This window comes from Hydra viridissima, unplaced genomic scaffold, assembly GCF_058129835.1.
Source record: "Hydra viridissima isolate aposymbiotic clone 2 unplaced genomic scaffold, HvirCarnegie_v1 scaffold_10, whole genome shotgun sequence".
Taxonomy (NCBI): Eukaryota; Metazoa; Cnidaria; class Hydrozoa; order Anthoathecata; family Hydridae; genus Hydra; species Hydra viridissima.
Window position 1 is genome coordinate 8,131,167 of NW_028324309.1, and position 25,747 is coordinate 8,156,913.

The 25,747-nt window shown below is 28.5% G+C and overlaps 1 protein-coding gene and 3 long non-coding RNA genes across 11 annotated transcripts in view; 3 read left to right on the forward strand and 1 right to left on the reverse strand.

Moving 5' to 3' along the window:
• Nucleotides 1-10,562, forward strand: part of LOC145182098 (protein GPR107-like) — a 28,765-nt gene extending 18,203 nt beyond the window's left edge. For all 3 annotated transcript variants that reach the window (XM_090099942.1, XM_090099943.1, XM_090099944.1), the window contains exons 15-20: nucleotides 7,769-7,818; nucleotides 8,263-8,310; nucleotides 9,643-9,678; nucleotides 9,759-9,802; nucleotides 9,942-10,022; nucleotides 10,133-10,562. In XM_090099942.1, coding sequence (XP_089956068.1) covers nucleotides 7,769-7,818; nucleotides 8,263-8,310; nucleotides 9,643-9,678; nucleotides 9,759-9,802; nucleotides 9,942-10,022; nucleotides 10,133-10,199 — 326 coding nt within the window. In that variant the 3' untranslated portion in view covers nucleotides 10,200-10,562. The remainder of the gene's footprint in view (nucleotides 1-7,768; nucleotides 7,819-8,262; nucleotides 8,311-9,642; nucleotides 9,679-9,758; nucleotides 9,803-9,941; nucleotides 10,023-10,132) is intronic.
• A 3,100-nt stretch (nucleotides 10,563-13,662) lies between these two features.
• On the forward strand, nucleotides 13,663-14,957 carry LOC149882975 (uncharacterized). Of its 2 annotated transcripts, none has more exons than XR_016456669.1 (4): nucleotides 13,663-13,766; nucleotides 13,866-13,900; nucleotides 14,102-14,182; nucleotides 14,835-14,957. It is a non-coding gene; the product is annotated as an uncharacterized LOC149882975 (long non-coding RNA). The 2 variants fall into 2 exon arrangements; XR_016456668.1 differs by lacking the exon at nucleotides 14,835-14,957 and adding an exon at nucleotides 14,263-14,469.
• Nucleotides 14,958-15,492: 535 nt separating this feature from the next.
• On the reverse strand, nucleotides 15,493-18,708 carry LOC149882976 (uncharacterized). Of its 5 annotated transcripts, none has more exons than XR_016444716.1 (5): nucleotides 18,268-18,708; nucleotides 16,200-16,297; nucleotides 16,065-16,099; nucleotides 15,783-15,863; nucleotides 15,505-15,702 (listed from the first exon to the last, which is right to left on the reverse strand). It is a non-coding gene; the product is annotated as an uncharacterized LOC149882976 (long non-coding RNA). The 5 variants fall into 5 exon arrangements; XR_016444714.1 differs by lacking the exon at nucleotides 18,268-18,708 and adding an exon at nucleotides 17,339-17,818 and having other exon boundaries at nucleotides 16,200-17,253; XR_016444715.1 differs by having other exon boundaries at nucleotides 15,506-15,702; nucleotides 16,200-17,253.
• A 747-nt stretch (nucleotides 18,709-19,455) lies between these two features.
• Nucleotides 19,456-20,039, forward strand: LOC149882977 (uncharacterized). The gene is made up of 2 exons (XR_016456579.1): nucleotides 19,456-19,715; nucleotides 19,933-20,039. It is a non-coding gene; the product is annotated as an uncharacterized LOC149882977 (long non-coding RNA).
• The last annotated feature ends 5,708 nt before the right edge of the window (nucleotides 20,040-25,747 follow it).

Sequence of the window (25,747 nt, forward strand, 5' to 3'; positions counted from 1 at the left end):
CAACTTTATGTAATAATATAACTGTTATAATATTCTGTAATAATATAACTGTTAGTATGTCACAGTTTATGAGTAATTTTGTAGCTAAATGAGCAGCAGCATTATTACTAATTTCATAATGCACTGCTACTTTTGCAAAGTTAGGCAAGGATTTGTAATTTAATGAAATAGGCATTTCTTCATAAAACTCTGGATCATAGCTGTTTTCAATATTTTTACCACTATCATCGTAAATATTGTCATCAGAAGATTAATCACACCAAACAAAAATGAAATAGATTTAAAAAGAGTTAAATTTAAAAAATTGCTTACCCCATTTATTCTGTTAACCTACAATACTGCTGGTAAATCCACATTAAGTACCAGTAGAGGAGGAGTACTTAATGAGTACTATTACAAAATAAAACTAAATTTTAATATTGTCTAAAAACTAGATTGTTAAATACCTTGTTTTTTTCTGCAGTTTTTAAGATTACATCTAACCAGTCTGCAGGAATGTTGTTTTTGATTTATTAAGTATTACTTACATATAAAAGAATAAATTTTCCAAAATATTTTCTCAAAGAAAGTTAAGGTGACAAATAATTTTTAAAAAATTCAAAACTTGAGGAAAAAGTTATTACTATGTTTTATATTTATATTTACATTACATTAAGCTACTTGCAGTTCACATTTATGTGCAGATAAATCAAACAATGAATCAAATTTTTTTTTTCAAAATTAACAATGCTGGATTTGTTCCCTCTTCTTTTTTTGTGCTCAGCAAGCAAAATTCTTTTAAAAAGTGTCTTAAGTTTTTTCATTATACTTCTCTCATGTATCAAGTGGAATTTAGGGCTCACTTTTCCCTACAACTCAACAAGTTTAACTTGTGAAACAAAATTTGTGATCAGTTATTTTTTTGACAATAGTTGTTTTTTCTCATTTTAAATATTATCTTTTTGAAAAATATATTTAGTTGCATAGTAAAAAATGTCAACAGAGTATCAATATATTTTTATTTTTTATTTAAGCAATTATTTATTAGAAACAATTTTGTGTTTCTTTTGTCAGTGATGTATTATAAAATTGAACTATATATATTTTAAGAAAAAGTCAATACCATTATGTCGGTTTGTTTACTTATGTGAAAATTTATCGTTTTACCATCCTGAACAACACACTTTTTAATCAAAAATTATTTATACTATTATTCTTAGTTTAAATAAAATAGAGCAACTTAAGAGCAAAAGTTGTTCTGTTTTATTTAATCTTCTTTTGACACCACCAAAACTTGATGAACAAGTTAATTCAATTTTTTGTTCTCTTGAATCACTGATCTCAAAATATAACTGGATAGCATATTCAATTGCCTTTTTCAAAAAAAATTGAAGCCAAAATTGGCCTCCCAAGATGGCGGCGATCGGAGCTGTTAGCGGTGATCAATGTACATTTTATAAGGCTTTTTACAGAAATATTAAAGAAAATAAATAGAGTTTTGAAAGAAAAACTAGACTATGAAATAAAGTTTTAATGACTTTAAAGAAATGAAATGATTTCTAAAAAAATCATACAATTAAAGTAATTATTTAGATACTAAGGTACAAAATATTCGATATACTTTTTAAGTGCAATTTACGATTAAATGATATTTATGTATAATCTATGTACCTTTTAGTTCTTAGTTACCCAATGCAGTGTGCTAGAAGGTTGATAATATGACTGTATCGTAAGCAGCAGTGGTGTCTACTTACAATTTTGACAAATTTTATATTTTCAATTTTTGTAGCAAGATACCAGATATGTACATGCTGCATGAACTATTAGCTGAGTGCTGTGAGTACACACAACTCAGGGGTTCCTTCTAGGATTATTTAATACATATATGTAATTAATGGATATAGTATTTAATAAAAATATTAAGTACAAAATATTATTTTTTAATATATGTTATTTTACTTATATATTATTTTTTGTAATATTTCAGCTCTCAATATTTGAGTCAATTGTTTTTAACTTGTTATTCAAAACAAATCATTAAGGGAATGTTTTGATAACATATTTTGTATGTTATCAAACATTATCAACATTATGTATCTTATCAAAAAATGTATGATACGTAAATTTACAATAAACCATCTGCATTAAATGTTGGAATGCATTAGTACTTTCTTATCATTTCGAACAAACCAGTTTATTAAAATTCAAAGACAGAGAAGGTTTAGTTAAACCAACCAAAATTGTTGCTATCATATGCGAAGAAACTGAAAGATGTTTCCAAAGGTCGCTTGCCTCAATAAATGGCAACCTTCCAAATGAAATAGGAATTCAAAATGCCATTTCTAGTGCTGTTTTGAGATCAGTTGATTACTCAAAACTATTTAATGAACAAACTTCTCATATATTTGACTCAGCTATAACTGATAACCATTTATTTGCACTGATTAAACTTATTTCAGAAAACTATGCAAAAATATATCTTTATCACCTGGGTAAAAAACAAACTGCCAAAATAACTGGAAAAAAGCTTAGAAAGCAATTAACAAAACTTATCCTATTCAAAAACCAATCAAAAATATTTTTATGATATGATATGATATATATATATATATATATATATATATATATATATATATATATATATATATATATATATATATATAGGGTAAAGTAGGGTAATTTCGGCGTATTAAGCTATTTTGTTGTTTATAGACAATGGTTGCTTTAATAACGTTAAAAAATCATGCATATCGATGTCCTGCAGATATATCTATTAAGTAATAGTTAAAAAATTGTTTCAAACTTACAAAGTTTTATGTAAAATTTGTTTTACAAAATACTCAAAAATGACGAAATTAGCGACCTAGTATGGTAATTTCGGCACAATGATACGGTAAATTCGGCATACTTAAGAAAATTAAGATGTTCGTTGAAAACGCATTAATATAATTAAAATATTATAAACAGCTATAAATCTGCATTGTATAAAGTAATTGTCTCTTAAATGGAATTTGTTACACCTAATTGACATTTAATTAAGGGCGTTGCAATTGCAAAGATTCATATTTTTTGAACCACCTATTTTAGTAAAGTATGAATACATCACCCAAAACAGAAACCTTATTAGAAAAATGTGCCTGTAAAGTAAAATTGTAAATAAAATGATTACTAATTTCTATGATTTCGATGATTATTTCTAAATTCTGTTTAAATAAGAATTCATGTTTATAAGCTCATAAGTAGTTCATAAAATAATATTTTACATAACTACAATAGTTAAACATAAAAAAATAAAATACAAAGAAAACTTTATAAAAAGAGATTTATTTAAGAAAGTTAAAAAACAGCTTAAAGAATCAGTGTTTCATACAGTCATCACAAGTAAATACTTTTTTAGCATAAACACCACATATAGCAGCACATGTCTCATGCCACCATCTACAGCATTTATGGCATTTATCCCAATTATCCTTTAAGTATGGATCGACAGGATCCCCATAACTGTATTGACACATTGCACAAAGTTGTTTATTAATTGCACTTTTAGCATCAAGGTTACTCAAACACGTCTTTTGATGTGTAGATATATTTTCTTTAATGCACTTTTTACGTGGCTGCCTGTTCTTATATTTCAAAGTTAAAGATTCCTCTAGCTGAGATTTATATGGTGATCCAGTAATTTTTTCAGCATGATTTACCCTCCTTTTTATACCTGTTCGTTTTTTATTTTTAATGTCAAGTCCAGCTAGTGATCCGAATGTAACACCATGAGGTTGTGAGGTTTCATCAGAGGTGGCTAATTCTAATGACTTCTGAAGTGTAAATGATGAGTTTGGTGAAGCAGATTCTAAATAAAAATATTTAACTAAAAAAGGTGAATAAAATTAGGCAACATATAAATTATAAAAAATTTGAACTATTTGTTTAAGAAACTTTTTTTTAGGTTAATAAAACAACAGATAAGTTATTATTTTGCTTGATTTTAAAAAAATTACATTTGTGTTTTAAATAAATGGTGGAAGATAGTAAAAATAATACATCTTTTAAAATGATTTACCTTTTTGAGAAGCAATTACACATTCTGTGACAAAATCAACATGATCTAAATCTTTAGCAGAGTCTAACCCATTGTCGAGAGTAGGGTGCATTTCAGAGGTAATATTTGGTTTTGAAATTTTTGATACAATATACGAGTGATCAGTAGCCTTAGCTGCAGCAAAGTCTTCTTCAGTAAACACATTTCTATCAAATGGATATATTCCACATTTTTTAAACCCTGACTGACAATTTTGAACAGTTGCAGCTTTCCCATAAGCTATTCCAAATAATTCACTAACCTCTAATTCAGTTACAGGACGAGCTGGATGGTGACGAAGCCAAGTACCAACTTCTTGATCATAGAATATTTTGAGACTTTTAAAAAATGAAACATCAAGTGGTTGCAGTTTGTGCGTGCAGTGAGACGGAAGTGATAGTATAATAACATTTGTCTTGCGAGCTTTTATAATAACACTAAGATTTTTTTTATGACTTGAATGTCCATCTAAAATTAGAAGAACTGGTTGGTCTCTTGACTGTGGCTGGACTGCTTTTAAAAAATGATCAAACCATTTTTCAAACAAATCAGTTGTTATCCACCCATTTTTGCTGCCACCAGAAATAGAACCGATTGGGGCTTTATCTAAAAATTCAGGTCTCACTCGAATACGTGGATAAATCAACATTGGAGGGACAAAAAATCCGCTTGCTGATTGGCAACAAACTATTGTGATTGTTTTTCCTCTTTCAGAGCTTGTTAAGCCACCAACACTATGTTTTCCCTTCAGGGCAACAACTTTTCCTGGTTTATGGCATATAGACAATCCAGATTCGTCTACGTTGAATAAGTTTGCTGGTGGAATAATCTGCATTTCATCAGCATTAAACATTATTTTTTCTAGTTCATCATAAAAACGATTAACTTTTATTCTATTAAAACCAATGGCTCGATGCAATGACGTTGATTCAGCAACTCTTACAGAGAGTTTATTATGACGTTTCAAAAAACCCCTAAACCATTCTTTTCCTGCTGACTTAGTTGCACAATTAAACTTATGAATAATCCCATTTTCTTCACAAAACTGGAATACCATTTGTTTTACATCTTTTGGAGACAGACCAAATAATCTCTGTGACATAGTCAGAAGAACTTCAACAAGTTCTTTTTCTTGAAAAGCTGAGAGTGTTATTGGGTGCCCTGCTCTTAACTTTTTAACACAATTATCAACAGAAACTCGTTTTATATAGTCATGTAGCGTTTGCCTTGGTATTTTATATTGTTTAGCAGCAGAATATTTCGAGCATCCATCAACTAAAACTGCATTTACTGCTAGTTTTAATGATTCATTTGACCAATTACCATATTTTACACGTTTTGAATCCATTATATAATGCTAACACACAATAATATATATATATATATATATATATATATATATATATATATATATATATATATATATATATATATATATATATATATATATATATATATATATATATATATATATATATATATATATATATATATATATATATAATTAATGAACTATTAATTTATTGTATGACATAAATTTAATTTATATGGTGGGGAACTATTATTTTATTAAGTTTCACAGAGACACTAACGAATTCAAGTTTTTCCTAACTCGTTATTATCTTATTACTATCTGAATTACTAAAATCAACTTCTTCTATACATAATATTTCAAACGGTTATTTACATTTTGGTTTCAGAGAAAGCACAGGTCGGCAAATTCGGCACTGCCGAAATTAAAAACTATTAATAAGCCGAAATTAAAAACTATTAATAAGCCGAAATTATCTCCTTAGAGCAGTCCTTGGAGAAACTTTTATATCTTGTAACATACTTTGATTTTTATCTTATTGCTGCTCACATTTTATTCAGTTTATATTTTTGAATAAAATAAATAACAACTTTTGGTAAAAATTTTCGAGAAAAAATCATTTATCCAACATTTTCAAATAGGTAAAAATGTTAAGAAAAAGCTAATAATCATAAATTAATGCACCTATAATGTAAAAATAAAAGTTTAAAGCAATATTTTTAGGAAAATTGTTTATCTTGCTACAATACCCAACTATGATTTAATTATTCCAATAAATAAATATTTTTAGGTGTTTTTTGAAGGGGTGCCGAAATTATCTCCCTGCCGAAATTACCCTACTTTACCCTATATATATATATAATAACTCTAGAAGGAACCTCTGAGTTGTGTGTAATCACAGCGCTCAGCTAATAGTTCATGCAGCATTTATAATTTTTTAGTGCCTTTCTGATGAACTAATGCCTAAAAAACATTTTATCTTAAAAGTAAAATCAGCTGCCTACCATGCTGTTGTGTTATTAACCTTCTAGCACACAGCATTGGGTAGTAAAGAACTAAAAGGTACATAAATTATATAACAAATGCTAACTATTTGAAACTTGAGATTTCTGCACAAGCAAACAAATACTTTTTCTTTACTTTTATTAAACAAACTAAATTTAAGCAAATTTAAATTAAAATTTGTACTTAGTTTTACTGAGAATTTTTATATTATTATATTTATTCTAAAAAACGAAAAACAGAAAGTTAATATAGAGCAACTTATTGTAAGAATATGTTTTGTTGAATAAAAAAATATTTATATTTGAAATTTATATAAATATGTAATATTCTGTTATTTTTATGAAAAAAATTTATATTAAACAAAAAAACTAGATTTTTATTAGAAAATTATATATTTATCAATATTTGAGCTCAAGATATAAAACTTGATTATCATCAGTTTCTTAATTTTCATATCACCATTCCTTAATTCCGCTGCCAAAAATTTTTCGTATACGCTATCCAGTTATATTTTGAGATCAGTGTCTTGAATATTCAAGATAAAAAATGGTAGTTCAATGGCATCTCCAAAAAATGGATTGTTTTATGAGGTTTATTTAGGCTCTAATCTATATTATGTGATTTATTTCTGAAGAGCCAACAATTTTAAAAACTGTTTTTTTCAAGTTTTGAATCCGAAGTTAAATCTTAGAGTTTCACTAAGTGAGTTGATATCTCAGTTCTGATTGGATGGAAAATTTCCTAATCTTTGTTTTCTGCAGGGAGTTCAGAAGATGAACTCCCAACTTCTGAGTTTTAGAAAACCAAAAACTTCCTGATTCTTTTTGATTATGCACCAGTTAATGCATCAGTAGAAGAAAAAATCAAAAAAGTCAAAAGAATAGAAATAAAGTAGTAAACTTTTGGCGTTATTTATTGATTTGTAAAAGTTTTAGATTTACAATTACCTTGCCTGTATTATCTAAGAATATGCATGAGTGCTATATTTTAGTTTTACACAGATCATTCATCAAAGTTCACATTTAAATTTGTTGAATTTGAGTAAAAAAGTGAAAGGATTTATAATTTACCATAATCATGTTATTTGCCAAAAGCCATCGATTTCATATCAAATCACATATACACTAGCCTTGCAAATTTATGTAATACAATTAATTTATGTAAGACTCTAGAAATATTACCATTTTTCTACTATTTTTTCAATCTTTTAATAATCTTGAATGCTGTATATGTTTATTATAAAATATAAAAAATTATGGAGATAACAAAAATACCATTTATTTTCAATAATGGGAGCGTTTTTAAAGGAAAAACCTTTAACATAACTCAAATGATTATGCTTTGCTTAATTTTACTGTTGTGAAACTGCCATCCTTTATCTCTACTCATTCTTATAGCTGCAATCAGTCTTCAAAAGTTGAAGCTATTTCGTCATTTTTATGTTATGGTAACATATTTTCCTTCTTAATTTCCTAATATAGTCTTTAAACATTTTTCAGGTTATTATCATTTTTATTACTATTATTATCATTATTACAATTATTATTATTATTATTATTATCATTATTACAATTATTATTATTATTATTATTATTATTATTATTATTATTATTATTATTATTATTATTATTATTATTATTATTATTATTATTATTATTATTATTATTACTACTATTATTATTATTATTATTATTATTATTATTATTATTATTATTATTATTATTATTATTATTATTACTATTATTATTATTATTATTATTATTATTATTATTATTATTATTATTATTATTATTATTATTATTATTATTATTATTATTATTATTATTATTATTATTATCATCATCATCATCATCATATTAATAGGCAACTAAAAGTATGATCTTTGTTTTAGATTGTTTGCTATATTTACTTCACACGTATAATTGTTTACTTGATAAAGGTGAGTATAATTATCATTCTTTTAACATCCTTTAAAATTCGTGTTCAACTGCAGTTGATAACAGAAGAAATTTAATAACAAAGATATTATGTTATACTTTCATGTTAGGAGAAGTCAAGGCTGCTGAACTGGTTAATTTTATGTAGTGTGACTTTGTTAACTTCTTACTGAAAAAATATAGAATTTAAAATTTTTGATAAATACACTCATTGTGGCGCTGTAATTGTATGTTTTTGCAGATGCATGGTAAAAAAGTTGTGTGGAAGCTGCATCTAAAATTAACAGTCTTACTGGCGCAATTACCCTGTAAAAAAAGAGATATTGCTCTACAAAAAGCTATAATTTACACCAAACAAGAAAAAAAAGGAATAAATTTCTTAAAAGAATAAGTTTCACCTAGATTAAATGAGTATTAGTGATTGAATATTACCTCTGAGAATGCACAGCTGAAACAAATTTTCCACGTCAAGGACTCAGTTATACTATCTTGTTGGTTTCCTCTAATTCTTTACATCTAAACTACACCAGGTATCACACCTGTTAGTATGAAGTTCACAGATTCACTTTGTATATAAGTTTATTTTATCTACATCAATATTTAACCACAAGTTCGAATTTATTTGGAATTGTTTCAGACATGATTGGTCAAATATATCTTGAAATAGTATTTCAAAGCATTTTTTATACTTTTTATTGTACTTGCCAAAAGACAAGAAAGAAATGATAAAGAGATACAAAATTGTTCAGGGATTTATTGACATATGTAACATTCCAATATTAAATCCTAGTGAATACAGTCAGGATTATTTTTGAATAAGATGCAAGAATGTAGAGATACCAATGCTTTTGCAGTAAAATTTAGGATAGGAAGAAAGCAATAAAGGGATATTAAATGTAAAAACTTCTACATATTTTTAAGAACAACCGTTAGCATATTTGGTTATCGGTTTTTTACTTATATATAATAAATATTTTATTCAAGTTAGAAGTTATTTGTAAAAAACTATTTTTTTGAAATAAATATATTCTAGATTGGGAAAAAAAATCAAATTTTTTATTTTAGTTTTGATTTAAAAAATCTGAATTCCGATTGTATGCCAAATATCGATTTTTATGACTCCATAAATATGATTTTAAGCGTTTTTATCTATAAAAAAAAAAAATATATAGTTACCTGATACAATATAGAAACGATCGTTTGCAATTCTATGAAATTTTGCTTGTCAATCTATGAAATTTTGCTTGTAAAATATTTTCTGATTTATGTTCACATTTTTAATTAAATTATTGTAAAGCTGCGATATTATCGTAAATTTAATTTTTGTTTCATAGATAACGGTTCCGTATCAATATACATGGTTGGACGAGGTTTGTTTTAAACTATCAACTGTAAATAATTTAAAATAACGATAAAAGCTCGATTTTTAAAAATATTTTCCTTTACATAGTTCTTCACCGAAACAGCTACTCTTCTTTTTTACGGCATGACTGGGTGAGTTAATTACTTTGGCACCTCATTACTTGTAAAACGCATTACCAAAAAAAAATTGACAAATGAGTAATTCTATTTGAATTAAAATCATGGTGTGATTTTTGTCATTTAGTTATTTTCTGTTTAAATGCGTTTTTAGATATAAGTTCAGACCAGCTAATAATAATCCTTATTTGAATGTTCCGCAAGAAGAACCCGACTACATGGAGATGAATGAAATGTAATTCTGTTTTAGCTTTTTGAAGATAAATTTTTTTAGCTTGGAAGCTGACTACCGGTTTAATGTCATTTTTTATATGCTTTTAATAATTTTTTTTTTGTAAATTTTAGTTCGGTTCATTCATCGTTCAGTGAAACTTTAACTCGAGTCAATAAAACCAACAACTCCACTGTTTAAGATCAAGTTCAGAGGGGCGGCGCTTCCTATCTCAAGTTTAGAGTTATAACTGTTAATCTTTTTTCAAAGTGCTTTAAGAAATAGTAAAATTTTACGTTTAAATTTTACCTGCTTTAATCTACATTTCCTAGTTTTTAAGGTGTTATAGAACTTTTTTGTTGGCTAGTCTTAAGCGCCAAACGCTTATTTATTCACTCGTGGTAGTACATATTCTGCCATTTTAGCATATAGCTTATAATCCATTTTAAAATCGTTTCTTAGAATAATTATATTTTACTTTGTAGTTTATCATTTCTGTAATTCACTCATGTAATTCTTCTGCATAAAAATGTTTTTCACCTTTAAGGTGTAAATTATAGGAAACAGTATTTGTTTTGAATTTTTTTTTCTTTTAATCTACTTTACTGTTAATTTCATCTAAATCTACTATTGTTAATAGGATTGCTTGTTGATGTATTGGATTTGAATTAGAATCTATAAAAACAAGAGATACTAAAATAAGATATTTATTGGCTACCAGAAGGAAGTTATATTTCGCGGCATATTTTATGTCGCTATTGAAATTTGGCGCCTAAAGTTTTATTTTCTTTAGGTAACATCGCAATTTAAATAGTTGTATTAAGTATATAATTTGAAAAGGAAAATTTTTTTTACTTTTTTTATTTTATTTTTTTTTTGTTTGTTTTTTTTTGTTTGTTTTTTTGTACAAGATAAGAGAGTTCATCAAACTTGGCTTATTTAAAGCGTGTCAGTCAAATTTACACTGAAAATTACAACCGACTTTTTATCAGTTTAACTGAAACTACATTATCGAAATATGATTTGAGGGAAAGGATGCTTTAAAAAAATGCTGTTTCCTACAGATCATGCATAATAATATACATTGTCAGAAGGAGTTTCCTCAAAATCCTTTGATATTCTTCTACAATATGCTGAATTCAAAAAAATATTATACAAACCAGAATTTCCACTATCAAGTTTTAAATACTCCTGACCAATTAAAAAATGTTTCCGGTAGAGTTGCAACATTGAAAAAGTAGAGAGACAACTATCAAAACTACAACAAACAGCACATCAAACTGTCAACTTAGCCATATTATTTCAGATGTATTAACATGGATACAAGTATCCAACTAGTTAAATAATAAATTTGATGATTTTTAAGAATGAACAAATGAGGCATTCTACCTCTACATCCCCTATTTTTTCTTGATTTACATTTTTAATATTTTCTTTGATATTATATTGACTCATGTTTTTATGTAAATCTAATGATAATGAGAATATTGATATACATTTTATGGTTAAGTAAAATTTATCTTAAATTAAAAAAAAAGAGTTAAAAGGTTTGGAAATGTTTAATAATGTTAAAAGTTATATAACATATGAGGTAATTATATAGTATTATATGAGGTAATTATATAGTATATAATAATATTATAAAAATATTAATACGCATTTTTTTTTTTTTAGATAAATTTTAAAAATTAGCTTGAGATCGCACTAAGAGCTGCGCGCAAACATTTTCTTTTTTCTTTCTATTAATAGGCACTTCAGTCACGTGACAAATTCCGTAGACAAAGTTTGCGAAGTTTTTTATATATAAAGAAGACTATCTTAGATTAAATTTAGACCGATTTTTTTAATCTATTATGCCATAGTAAAACGTTTTACGAAAAGTAAAATGATTAAGTTTTTTGCTAATATTCGGGTTATTCAGCTTAATTTTTAAATTTAAGTTAAAACCTGCTAAATCCCGTCCTCTTCTTCCTTACAGTCCGTGTTAATAGAAAAACTAAAATAAAAAAACGCATTTTTTTGTCTAAAAAAATGTCAAACTAGGTAGTATAAAAATGCAAATTTCTTGACAACCAGAAGTGCTACAAAGTTGGTTAAACCCATTTTAAAACAAGATTAACATTTTGAATGCAATAAAATTAAAATTGAAGTGCCTACTATTAACTATCTGATTGACAAGATTTTTGGTCATGCAGACCAGATTTTTTTTCGGGAAGTTTAGTGCTGTACGAATTTACACATGTCTGTATTCATGTTTAACCTTTAAAAACATCAATACAGATGCTGCGTGAATTTACTATTAATCCACCTGGATACTTACTATAACTTTCAAATTTCTCTTCTTGTACTTTCTCTTACTCTCTCGTGTTTTTTTTTTTTACGTAATTTTCAACTTCTTATTAACTACTTAGCAATTGGACTACGTCACGAAGTAGTGAAAGTGATAACTAAATCGGTCAAATTATCGTTAAGTTTCTTAAAATCGCTGTTGAAAACCTATTTCTGCAAAATATTATTAACTGCCAGTTTTTTCAAAATATAACTAATTTTGCAAATATTAAAAACGATTTGAAGAAGGAGCTAATACTAACACTCATTAGAACAGGCTTTTGATTGGATACATTTGTTAAATAAAACTTGAAACATTTGCAACCAACACCAGAATTGCAATTAATTTCAACTACAATAACTTCTTCAAGTAAAAACATTTACAGAAGCATCTTTGTATTGTACATGTTATCACGTTAAAATTGATAACTAGTAAATAAGATCATTAATTAACGATATTTGGATCACTAATTCATCATCTGTGTTTTTTTACTTCTTTCAGCAAAAAACTAGGAGTTAGAATATTGGAAAGATGTACAACTTATTCATACACGTTCACCATTACGAAATTTAGAAAGAAATTTCAGCCCGTCTTTCCCGAAAAAAATATCGGGAAGAATGAAAGTACGGGAGACCGGGGCTAGTTGCAACAAAATTTTAAAAACTGCATTTATCTCCTTAAACTTTAACACTTTTGAAATTTTTTTTTTAGGGTTATAAAATAGATCTTAGTGACATATTAATCCAACATTGATAAATGTAATATAAAACTTAGTTATTCCGCAATAGTGAAACAAAAATGAAAAAAAAGATGTTGCAACTTACCCCGCATCGGGGCAAGTTGTAACAGTGAACGGGGTAAGTTGCAACATCCCAGCAAATATGCTGTCAGCGGACCGTGATGCGTAAAGCCGCCGCCGGTATGCCGCTGCAGGCCCACTATGATGCCTAATGCGGATTGCCGCTGCTGGCTAACCGATGATGGACCGTTATCTCGTTTTGTGTTGGCTTACCGCCGTTGGCTGAAAAACGGCAAAACACTTCGTTGTGGATACGTTTTTAAATCGGCATGCCAGCTTCGGTAAACACATGGCGATACATTACAGTTTTGCCAACACAAATCCAGAGTTGGCTTTCGGATAGCGGTAAGCTGTCGTTTTAACACCAAAAGCAGGCATTTCAACTGAAATGCCTGCTTTTGATGAGACTTAGATTGATCGATGTTTATATTGTGACTGTTTTATAAAAAATTCACTGATTATAACTTATGTGCAAACTATATTCTAGTTCATCAAATTATATTTTTATTGATGTGTTCTGTCTCTGATTCTTTCTCTTTCAGATCTGCACTTGTGTCTTAGGCCTATGGTTTGAAAAAGGTTCACCATTGCCCTTAAGTTGCTGTGGGTTTCACAGTTTGATTTCCAACCTGGCATATAAGTATATCATTTTTAAATACTATTTTATTTGTTAACTTAAAATTAAAAGTAAAGATAATTTTTTTTAATGAAATAACAATTTTTTTTTATTGTTCATTAGCCCCTCAAGCGTATTGGTAGGAATCGGTATACCAGGTAGAGTATTTAAGGTTACTGTATATGAAGTTTTATTTTTAAAAAAAGGCACGCAATATGACTTTACTTTTATATAGTTTTTTTTAAAGATGTTTCCTTAGTTAAGACAATGTAGCAATATAATTAAGCAATGTTTTTGTTGTTTTTATGTTTTAAATTATGCTTAAATAATAAAATTAAATTTATATTTATTCAATGTAGATAAACTTAGTATCTGGAGTTATTTGTCAATAACTGATGATCAGACTATTTTAAACAAAAACGTTTTTAAGGGCTGAGAAGGTAAGTTTATTATCTTTGTTGTAATAGCTCTAAACTTAACTGTTTCAATATTTTCATTATATATCATTGTCTGCTTTCAGGTAAAAGTTAGAAGTCTGCAGACTGCAACGTAAATCGATTTTCAACATATTATGGCTTTCCGAGTATATTTAGTTTTCGATTGAAATGAGAATAAACTAAACTTAAAGATGTGTTTAAAATTAACTATTTATTTTATATTTTATACTTTAAACGTTCGCTAAATGCAAGTTAAGCAATAATCTATAGATAAAAATATTTTATATATTCTGTTTTAAATTAAAAAAAAAATATTGTGACTTTAATATTCATATTGTAATTGAAAGTTGCAACCTTAAAATGATTTTTATTATAACTTCTGATTATTCTTTTTGTTCACCGAGCTTAAGCGTTGCCACGTATGACCTAATGATTTACAGTTGGGGTTAGTGTTTTTTGGTGCAAGGAGAATTTTAGTATGATAAATTCGTATTTAATGGCTATATACCTATGCACAAAGTCAAAAGGTATTTGATGTGCCTTCCAGGCATCGGCAGGATTTGCCATTCTTTTATGAGTAAAAATTGCGCTGAAAGATATACAAAATTTTATATGTATATCAATGCATTCAAATCTTAGTGAAAACTTATTATAGGTCCTATGCTATTCCGCTATCGCTTTATCATCGGTTTGCCGCTGACGGACCGTTGTTCAAAAGTTGTCGATTTGCCGCCATCGGTCCGCTGCCGAACCGCCTGCAGCTTTCCGCTAACGGACCGATGTAAATACGATTAGCGGAAAGCTGCAGGCGGTTCGGCAGCGGACCGATGGCGGCAAATCGACAACTTTTGAACAACGGTCCGTCAGCGGCAAACCGATGATAAAGCGATAGCGGAATAGCATAGGACCTATAATAAGTTTTCACTAAGATTTGAATGCATTGATATACATATTATTTTTGTGTTTTTGTTTGAATAGAACGCACTTATCGTTAGCAAAATTGTGTATATCTTTCAGCGCAATTTTTACTCATAAAAGAATGGCAAATCCTGCCGATGCCTGGAAGGCACATCAAATACCTTTTGACTTTGTGCATAGGTATATAGCCATTAAATACGAATTTATCATACTAAAATTCTCCTTGCACCAAAAAACACTAACCCCAACTGTAAATCATTAGGTCATACGTGGCAACGCTTAAGCTCGGTGAACAAAAAGAATAATCAGAAGTTATAATAAAAATCATTTTAAGGTTGCAACTTTCAATTACAATATGAATATTAAAGTCACAATATTTTTTTTTTAATTTAAAACAGAATATATAAAATATTTTTATCTATAGATTATTGCTTAACTTGCATTTAGCGAACGTTTAAAGTATAAAATATAAAATAAATAGTTAATTTTAAACACATCTTTAAGTTTAGTTTATTCTCATTTCAATCGAAAACTAAATATACTCGGAAAGCCATAATATGTTGAAAATCGATTTACGTTGCAGTCTGCAGACTTCTAACTTTTACCTGAAAGCAGACAATGATATATAATGAAAATATTGAAACAGTTAAGTTTAGAGCTATTACAACAAAGATAATAAACTTACCTTCTCAGCCCTTAAAAACGTTTTTGTTTAAAATAGTCTGATCATCAGTTATTGACAAATAACTCCAGATACTAAGTTTATCTACATTGAATAAATATAAATTTAATTTTATTATTTAAGCATAATTTAAAACATAAAAACAACAAAAACATTGCTTAATTATATTGCTACATTGTCTTAACTAAGGAAACATCTTTAAAAAAAACTATATAAAAGTAAAGTCATATTGCGTGCCTTTTTTTAAAAATAAAACTTCATATACAGTAACCTTAAATACTCTACCTGGTATACCAATTCCTATCAATACGCTAGAGGGGCTAATGAACAATAAAAAAAAAATTGTTATTTCATTAAAAAAAATTATCTTTACTTTTAATTTTAAGTTAACAAATAAAATAGTATTTAAAAATGATATACTTATATGCCAGGTTGGAAATCAAACTGTAAAACCCACAGCAACTTAAGGGCAATGGTGAACCTTTTTCAAACAATAGGCCTAAGACACAAGTGCAGATCTGAAAAAGAATGAATCAAAGACAGAACACATCAATAAAAATATAATTTGATGAACTAAAATATACTTTGCACATTGAACATAGTTTTCACCATGCAAACAAAAACATAGCACAATATAATATACTATGAAAATACCTTGAAAAAATATAAAGAAAGCCAAATAGTTGAATGAAATAAAATGGTTTAGTAAATAAGTATATAATTTTTTCAAACAGTAGACAGACTCCAGAACTTATATTTTGGATTTCTTTCAAAAACAACATTGAAACAAATAACATTAAAATAATAAAATCTTACTTTATTCACTGGTAACATTTAATATCCCGATCAATTTAAATTCTCATTAACAATCTCATATACAAGAGGTTACAGTAAAAGGGAATGAAAATGAAAAACATGGAAACAGTAATATTTATTGCACAAATACTTTACTCCAGTGAGTTTAAAATATAAAATATTTAAAAATATATTAAATATTGTAAAATAAAGATAACAAATTTGTAAATAAAGACAACAACTTTGTAAATAAAGATAAAAAATTTGTAAATAAAGATAACAAATTTGTAAATAAAGATGTTTATTTTATTTAAAAATGTTATTCATCTTCTGAACTAAAATATGCCTCTTTATTTAATGGCATTGGAAAACTTGATGTAGGCATCAGTTTTTTCTTGGCTATTTTGTCCAAAAGCTTATTATTGAAACTTATATAAATTTACATAAATTGTTTTATTTACTAAAGCTGGTATATATTAAAAAATACATATAATATAAATCGCTGGGTATATTTGGACATTATAAAAAATAATTTGAAATCAGATGCTGCTAAATTAAAGTTAGGAAATAATTGGATATTTCAACAGGATCAAGATCCAAAACACACTGCTTATGTTGTAAAATCATGGTTGCTCTACAATATTCCAAAACAACTGCATTCACCTCCCCAATCACCAGACTTTAACCAAATAGAGAATGTGTGGGATTATTTAGACAGACAAGCAGGAAACAGAATAATGTTAATATGCTAAAAAATATCTTACTAGAAGAATGGAATAAAATTCCGTCTTCTTATACCAAAAAATTAGAGTCACTGATGAACAGAAGATTAAAAGCTTGTGTAAATGCCAATGGATGCTCAACAAAATAATAAAGATTTTTTAATTTTTCATATTCTTGTTTTTTTTACAAGTTTTATTTAGAGTAGGAAAACTTTTGTGACATTATAAATTCAAAAATTAAACTTTTTCAGTTTTACAAATAAATATTCTTATTTAGTTAAATATTTTTATTTAGTTAATTATTTTTTATTTCTTGTACAATATATTCTTGTTACTTTGATATAAAATTATTTTTTTGCATTTAAAATGGTTTTTATTAAGTGTTTTCTCTAAATTGTAAGGTGTACGAAAACCTTTGTGACTGACTGTATATATATATATATATATATAATTAGTCTTTTTAATTTTGAGTCTTATAAATATATATTGAATCTATATCCGTACTTTATATCAATATCTAAACTTAATATTATAAAGTATTGCTATAAGTATAGCTATAAGTATAGCTATAAAATTATAAGAATGTTAAAATCATATAACTTTTAATATTTATAAGCAATAATTTTAGCTATATTTTATAATATAAAGTATGGATATAGATTCAATATAAATTTATATATATAATTTATATTTTAAGACTAAAAACTAATTTGATTTTTTTTACAACTTATTTATTTAATACTTACTGTTTTACTTAGTATATAATTTTATCAGAGTTATAAATATCAAGTAAACTATTGTTAAAAAATAAATGTAATAACAATTTTGAGCATATATTTAAACACTAATAAGTTATAATCAGTGAATTTTTTATAAAACAGTCACAATTTAAACATCGATCAATCTAAGTCTCACCAAAAGCAGGCATTTCAATTGAACTGCCTGTTTTTGGTGTTATAACGACAGCTTACCGCTATCCAAAAGCTAACTCTGGATTTGTGTTGGCAAAACTGTAATGTATCGCCATGTGTTTACCGAAGCTGGCAGGCCGATTTAAAAACGTATCCACAACGAAGCGTTTTGCCGTTTTTCAGCCAAAGGCGGTAAGCCAACACAAAACGAGATAACGGTCCATCATCGGTTAGCCAGCAGCGGCAATCCGCATTAGGCATCACAGTGGGCCAGCAGTGGCATACCGGCGGCGGCTTTACGTATCACGGTCTGCTGAAAGCATGTTTGCTGGGTGGGATAATACTCTAAAAGTATAAGCCTTGAAAAGTTCACAGAAAAATTACTGGTTAATCTTTAATTTCTATTTGGCAACAAAAACTTTATAATTACAATTAAAAAAATGTAGTATTTTCCTAGAGCAGCAATAAATTTATTATGCTAGGCTTCACATATACCTGATTTGTTTAGTAAACTAAAAACTGTTTTTGAAAAAAAAAAAAATTCTTTATATATATATATATATATATATATATATAAGGGAGCATCCATAAAGTACGTACGCAGGTATGGGGGGAGGGGGGGTTACCAAAAAACGCACAAATGCGTACAAGGGGAGGGGGAGTGTTTAAGACAGCGAGTACGTACGCGGTTTGACTATCTTTCTGAGGAATTATTTTTAAAACTTGATCTGTATAAAAAGCAATGAACTTTTCGAATGTAAAAAATCTTTTTTTTAAATTACGCATTCTGGTTTTTATATTTTCAATTAAAACATTACAACAAGTTAATTTTTTATTATTTTAAATTAATATCTTATTATTAACTTTTTATTAACAATGTACTACTTCAAATTATTATTAAAGTTTAAATGTATTTTTTCTGATTATACAAAACAACTATTTTTAAAAACAACAATTTTAATGCTAATAGAGACCAACACCTTTCATTGCGAGATGTAACTGCAATTAATTTGAGTCGGGTTATTTTTTTACGTTCTTCGCTTGAAGAACGTAAAAAAATAACCCGACACTGAATCTTATGATTAAATCGTTTATTTCCAAATAAACAAAAACTTTTATCTTTCTATTCGAATAACTGAATACGTTTCAACAAAAAAAAACTGCTTACTCCCAAGATGTCGAACGAATTTGTTGAGAACAAGAAAAAGTATCTTCAACTCCTTGAGTTATATAAGAAAGCAAATTCAACACTTGAAAAACAAAAGCAGTATCAGCACGCACAGGAGTTGTGGAAAATAGTAAAATATGATCAGTCTTTGTATGAAAAAAAGTAAACGAATTAAAAGTGAAAGCAAAAAAGTCAAAAGGATCAATCATGTCATTCTGGGGAAATGCTTTATCACCGCCTAGCAAAAAGAAAAAAGATATCCATCCAGTGCCGTCTTCGTCAAATAAAATACAAAGTTTTCCGAACGCAACTACGACAGAACCTGAAAGGATTGAACTTAGTAAGCCATTTTTTGCAATAATTTACAAACTTTTTCTCTCGTGATTTTCTATATATTGAATTCAACCGAATTGCTAATTAAACTACATTGTACGACTATATTGCAATTGCATAGTTTTATTCATCATAATTGGACAACTTGACCATTTTCTCTCCATCCAATCTCTATAGCTGTCAAGAATTTATAATAGTTTATTTTTGGGTATTTCCTAATTTAGATTTAACATCAAACGAGAAGGAAAGAGCAAATCCGGCGCAAGTTAAAAGTCGGAAGAAAATCTCAGATCTTGAATCACAGCTTTCATCCTTAATAATTACGCGATAATTACGCGATTCTGGTTTGTCTATTGTAACGAGGAAACAATTAGACAATGTGAAAGAAAGCATAAGAAGAGAAAAAACAAACTTGGACAGGTAAATGTTAAGCGATATATCGAATAGAGCTAAGAAGTATAGACAGACCTCTTGGCCATAAAAACCAAACTTTTAAGCAGGCAGTAACTTTCAAAATTTTGTTTTTCAAATTGTCAATAAGAACTTCTAATTGAGGATTTACAAAGTTCGCAGAATCGAGGAAACCTTAAATATAGAAGGTTTTATTACGGAATCAAAGATTTGTGTAATATTTTGCTTTCAGATTGATTCGTGAATCGGCACGTCAAAGAAAACGGAGACAAAAACTTAAAGAGGGCATCGAAACATTTTGTCAAAACAACCCTGAAGTATCAAGTGCTTTAAAACAGTTTATGCGAAACCATCCTGGACGACCACGGCTCGAAATTTATCAGCCAGAACTTTTATCAACAGTCATAAAAATTGTGCAAAGTTCATCAGCAGCAGATGAGCGTCGAAGAACAGAATGTCTTCGCAGTGTCTCCACTTTGGATGATCTTCAGAAAGAGCTGACGAAAATAGGCTTTAACTTGAGAAGAAGTGGTTTGTACCTTCGTCTTTTACCACGACGTGAAAACACTCATGAAGAAAAAAAGCATGTAAAAACAGTTCCTGTGAAGCTACTACGTCCAGAAAATTCACTGCGAAAAAGAAACGATGAAAGAATGTTTGCCAAATCTTTTATTGATGACATGTTTGAAGTTTGCAAATTGTTTGGACCAAAAGCTGTGCTTTTCATGTCCAATGATGATAAAGCCAGGGTACCGTTGGGTCTTACTGCTGCAAGCCTTCAAGCGCCGTTGCTGATGCATATGGAATACAAGGTCAAACTTATGGATCATGACTTTGTCGTTGGCCCACAGCACAAGTTAATCCCATCGGTGAATGGCATATGCGAAGTTAGCAATAATTTTTTCAACAAAAATTTTTTCATACGCATAAGAAGTGGGAAACACTATACATCGAATGCTTTTACACATGCTTTTGATGTTAGGGAGCTAATCAAGATGGTTAGACGTAAACCAATTATGTTAATGGAGACTGATGGAGCTCAAGATGAGGCACCACGCTTCCCTAAAACGTTAGCAACTGCTGTTGATCTCTTCCGCTAGCTGGATTTAGATGTCTTGCTTCACGGTGTGAATGCAGCTGGGCTTTCAGCCTTCAACCTCATTGAAAGAAGAATGGCACCTCTTTCTCGTGATTTGGCTGGAATAGTTTTTCCCCATGATTATTTTAGCAATCACCTTGGTTCTTTTGGGAAGACAATCAACCAAGAACTGGAGGTAGAAAATTTCCAAAAAGCGGCTGATGTTTTATCCCAAGTTTGGGAGAAAACCGTCATCGACGGTTACCTTGTTAATTGCCGGGCAGTACCAGTTGGAAAAGCATATAAATCACCGAATCCTGATCCTGCTTGGGTAGAGAAACATTGCCAGCAATCGCGATACTGTCTACAAGTTGTGAATTGCCAGGACAAGTTATGTTGTTCATCGTTTGAAACAAATTGGCTGAAAACCATCCCCCAACGTTTCATTCCATTTCCGACCATCTACGAGTACTGCGAGAATGGTTACAAAGCGATGGAACCGTCTCGATATTTTAAAAACATATCAAACTATTCAAACTTTGCACCTCTGACGCATAGGCTTTTGCTGCAAGATATACCTGCAGAAGGCTTAAAGTACAAAATTATATCATTTGATCTATATTGTCCTTCATCGGAAAAAAAGCTTTTAAACGGAATTTGCGTCAAATGCAATAAATACTGGCCGAGCGAGGCAGCAATTAAACGGTACAAGAAAGCACATAAAAAACAAAAAATAAAGAATGATATGGAGAGTGATTTAAGTGAAAGTGAAGAAGTCAGTAAGGAGATTACTAATGAAAGATTAGAAGCAGAGTTCATGCCTGTTTTCCATAACATTTTCAATTTATTTAAGTCACCATTTGTGGAAATATAAATAGCTAAATTGATCTTTTTTGCATTTAATGATTTGAAAACTTTTTTTTTTTGGGTGGGGGGGGAGGTCATACTTTTTTAATAAATAACGCGTACGTACGCAGAGGGGGAGGGGGTATTAAAAGCGTACAAGTGCGTACAAGGGGGGAGGGGGGGGGTCCAAAAGCATTGGTTTTACTGCGTACGTACTTTATGGACGTCCCCTAAATTTAAAACAAAAATTTTATGATGAAGATAAGTTTATATAAGTTGTATATGTACATAATATATATGAAGCATATGTGTATATATTTATGTATTATATATTATGTATATATACATGTTTGTTATATGTATAATATGCGTAAACTTATATATAAAAATTTATACATAATATACATATAAGATACATGTATAGATATATAATATGTAATACATAAATATATATACATATATATACATATGCCTCATATATATTATATACATATACAACTTATGCAAACTTATCTTTATCATAAAACTTTTGTTTTCGTCTATTGTTACGCTGTTATATAAAATAAACGTCCATTATTTTAGAAAAAACTAGAAAAGTGCATTAAATTAACAAAACTCGTAGCTAATTTATGATTCAGCTTACCCCAAGCAATTTGATGTAACTTACCCCACAGGCATTATAATCACTCTAATCATTTTATATAATCATCTATATTAAAAAAATTAATTTTTTTTAGCTTTTCGTGTTTGAAAAAGATTTTTTTAACTTACCATTACTTTATTATGGTCATATACCTCAAAGTTTAAAGTAAAACCCAAAAAAACATCAAAAACGAAATTTAGAATTTTATATCGAAAAAAAAAATATCAACAACTTTTGAAATTTTTATTTAATAACTGTAAGTTTTTTACAGCTGACGTGTTAAAGCTATAGTTATATTATTTAAGAAAAATATAGGAAAAATATATAAAAACCATTCTTTAAACCGCAATGTTGCAATTTACCCTTGTTGCAACTAGCCCCGGTTTCCCCTACATACATTCCTGATTTCAAAAATCTAAAAATTAAATTAAAAAAAAAAAAAAAATGCGTTCAAAATTTTATTCCTTTAAGCACATGAAACAGAAATGACAGCAAGCACTTTATTTGCATCTTTACAGCATACTTAAATTAGAAATTAAATTCAAATTAGAATAAAGAAGTAAAGTTGACTTCCTTTGGGATTGAGAAATGACTTATTCTGAAAACATAATGAAAAACACCATGAATTCTAGTCTTGGTTGCCGATCTTTACATGTGTTAGCTATTGTACTTCACAATGCACATCTTCAATTTGCTACCATTGTCAGGATGTCAGGACTCAGGATGTCAGGACTTTGATCAGGATGTCAGGACTTTTTGAACTTTTGCCAGTGTGTAGCAAATTCGTGGTAAAGAGATTCTGTTGACTGCTAACAATCCAAGTGCAGTAAGCTTTATCTCAATCAATTCTTTGGTGTGAAAGAAGTTGAATTATTTTAATCTGCTATTTATGTTCTTTTAACATTCAAATGTTATTTGAATGTTAAAAGAGTATAAATAATTTAACTTTTGTGATAGGAAAAGGTTCTCCATTATGTTGTGCAACCCTGATTGTTCCATGCGGAGATGCATCTTTTGAAGAAATGACTGACGATGTAATCTATTCTGCCTATGTTTGGTATTTTGTCGCAAGAGTTTGCATACTTTTCCAAAAGGTTGGCTATTTGCACTCAAGAGGAAGGCCTCTTCTCACTAGAGCAAGACTTCTGAGCATCTTCTGTGGAGATTTTGCTTTGATGGATTTGAATCAGTACAAATGGGTCCTTCGCATTCAATTTCAGCCATCCAACTTTGCAAATAAAACAGTCAGATTTTTGTTCTCGAGTCTTTGGTCTGACTAGAATGCTTTTGTAGTAAAAGTTAGGTGGCAAGATGAAAGGCTGGCCAGTATCCTTTTTCCTCAATTTCACTCTGCAAATCTCACATACTCCCTTTGGCACTTGAGAATCAGAGAAATTAATTGCTGTATCTAGAATGGTTTGAATTTTTTCAACGTTGAATGTTGTTACTTGTGCATCACACTTTTGAAAACATAAGAAGCAGACAACTTTTCTATGTCTCGTATAACCTTGTGGAGTTAGGCATTTTTAAAAATCTAAGTATTTTTATGATTCATCAAACAAAAGTATTTTTTATCTTTATTTTGAACAAGCAATTTCCCAGCATTTTAATAAGATTAGGGCTGCGTTGTGTTGTAATTGAGTCAAATAAATTTCTAGTTTCGTTGAATGTCAAATTCTTTTACATTTAATTTTTGACAGAAGTAGAGAGCAACCAAACCTGATTTTCAATTTAGCACAATATCATGCTATTTATTTTATTTTGATCAGTTTGATACCATGCTTTGTCACATAATTTGAAGCATTCATCTTAAAACCAATCTTTTTGTTTTAATGCGGTAAAAATGCAAAAACAACATGCACTATCGTTTCAGTACCATATACTTATAAAATAATAAATTTCGAGCACATTTTTTTTTCTCGGACGTAATGCTTTGATTTCAGTTTTTAGATTTTTGGAATCAAGAATGTATATACTCGGGAAAGACGGGCTGAGTTTTTTTCTAAATTTTGTAACGATGCGTTGTCTCTTTGGGGCAACATTTTCAAATAAACTTAAAAATTACAAGATACTTTACAAAACCATTAGAAATATGATTACTTAGTTGTTAATTTATATGTTAATTCGATCAACAAGTGTAGAATTTAAAAAACTTTTGCCAGTATATTTATATTCAGATTGAATAACGATGTTTTAAACGTAACGTAAACATTTAAAATATCGTCATTCGTAACGTTTTTTTTTTTGAAACTTCGTCAAATAAAGGAGTTCAATAAACGTTTAATTGAAGTTTAGAATATATGTCCGGTTTGAATGAAATAAATATTGTGGTATTATTTGATTAGTTTTTCTATTTTGCATAATCATAGACATATTAGAGTTTATCCCGAAAAATGATATTAAACCTATAGATAGGGCTGAAAAAGCATTAGTATAAATTTTGGTGATTTTTAAGAATGAACAAATGTAGTAATGGCCCAAACCAAATTTAACAATAGAAAAACTAGACAAACATGGACATTAATTTGTTGTAGAAAAACATGTTTCAGTGGAAGTGAACAGCTGAATCAGTTGTTGTTTTTTTTTTAATGTTTTGAAATTATTTTCGAACAAAAAATATAACTCTGATTTGTAAAAAACTCCTCCATCCTACTTTCTTGTCATAAACGAATGCTAAGCTGTACAAAAGAAATGGAGATGAATTTCAAAACAAAACCATTCTGTTAAAAAAAGTATTCATATTGAGCTATGTGTCCTGAATCAAAATAGAAAAAACTATTCAGTGTTTATAAAAATCTGATGAGTTTAGCGCAATGATGGCTGTTATCTCCACACTTGCAAACATAGAGCAACAAATAAACGAAATCGCTTTACAAGTTTCAAACCTTTTTTAACTCAATTTTTCAATTTTATTTCAAATAAATCATACTACTTTTTTAATAATTAAAATGTTGTCCATATAATCCGTCCAAGGTGTTACATAATAAACTCACTGATTTGACTTCTCAAAGATATTTGTCATATTACTAAAAGGTATTTGTCAGACCTACCATGTTAAATG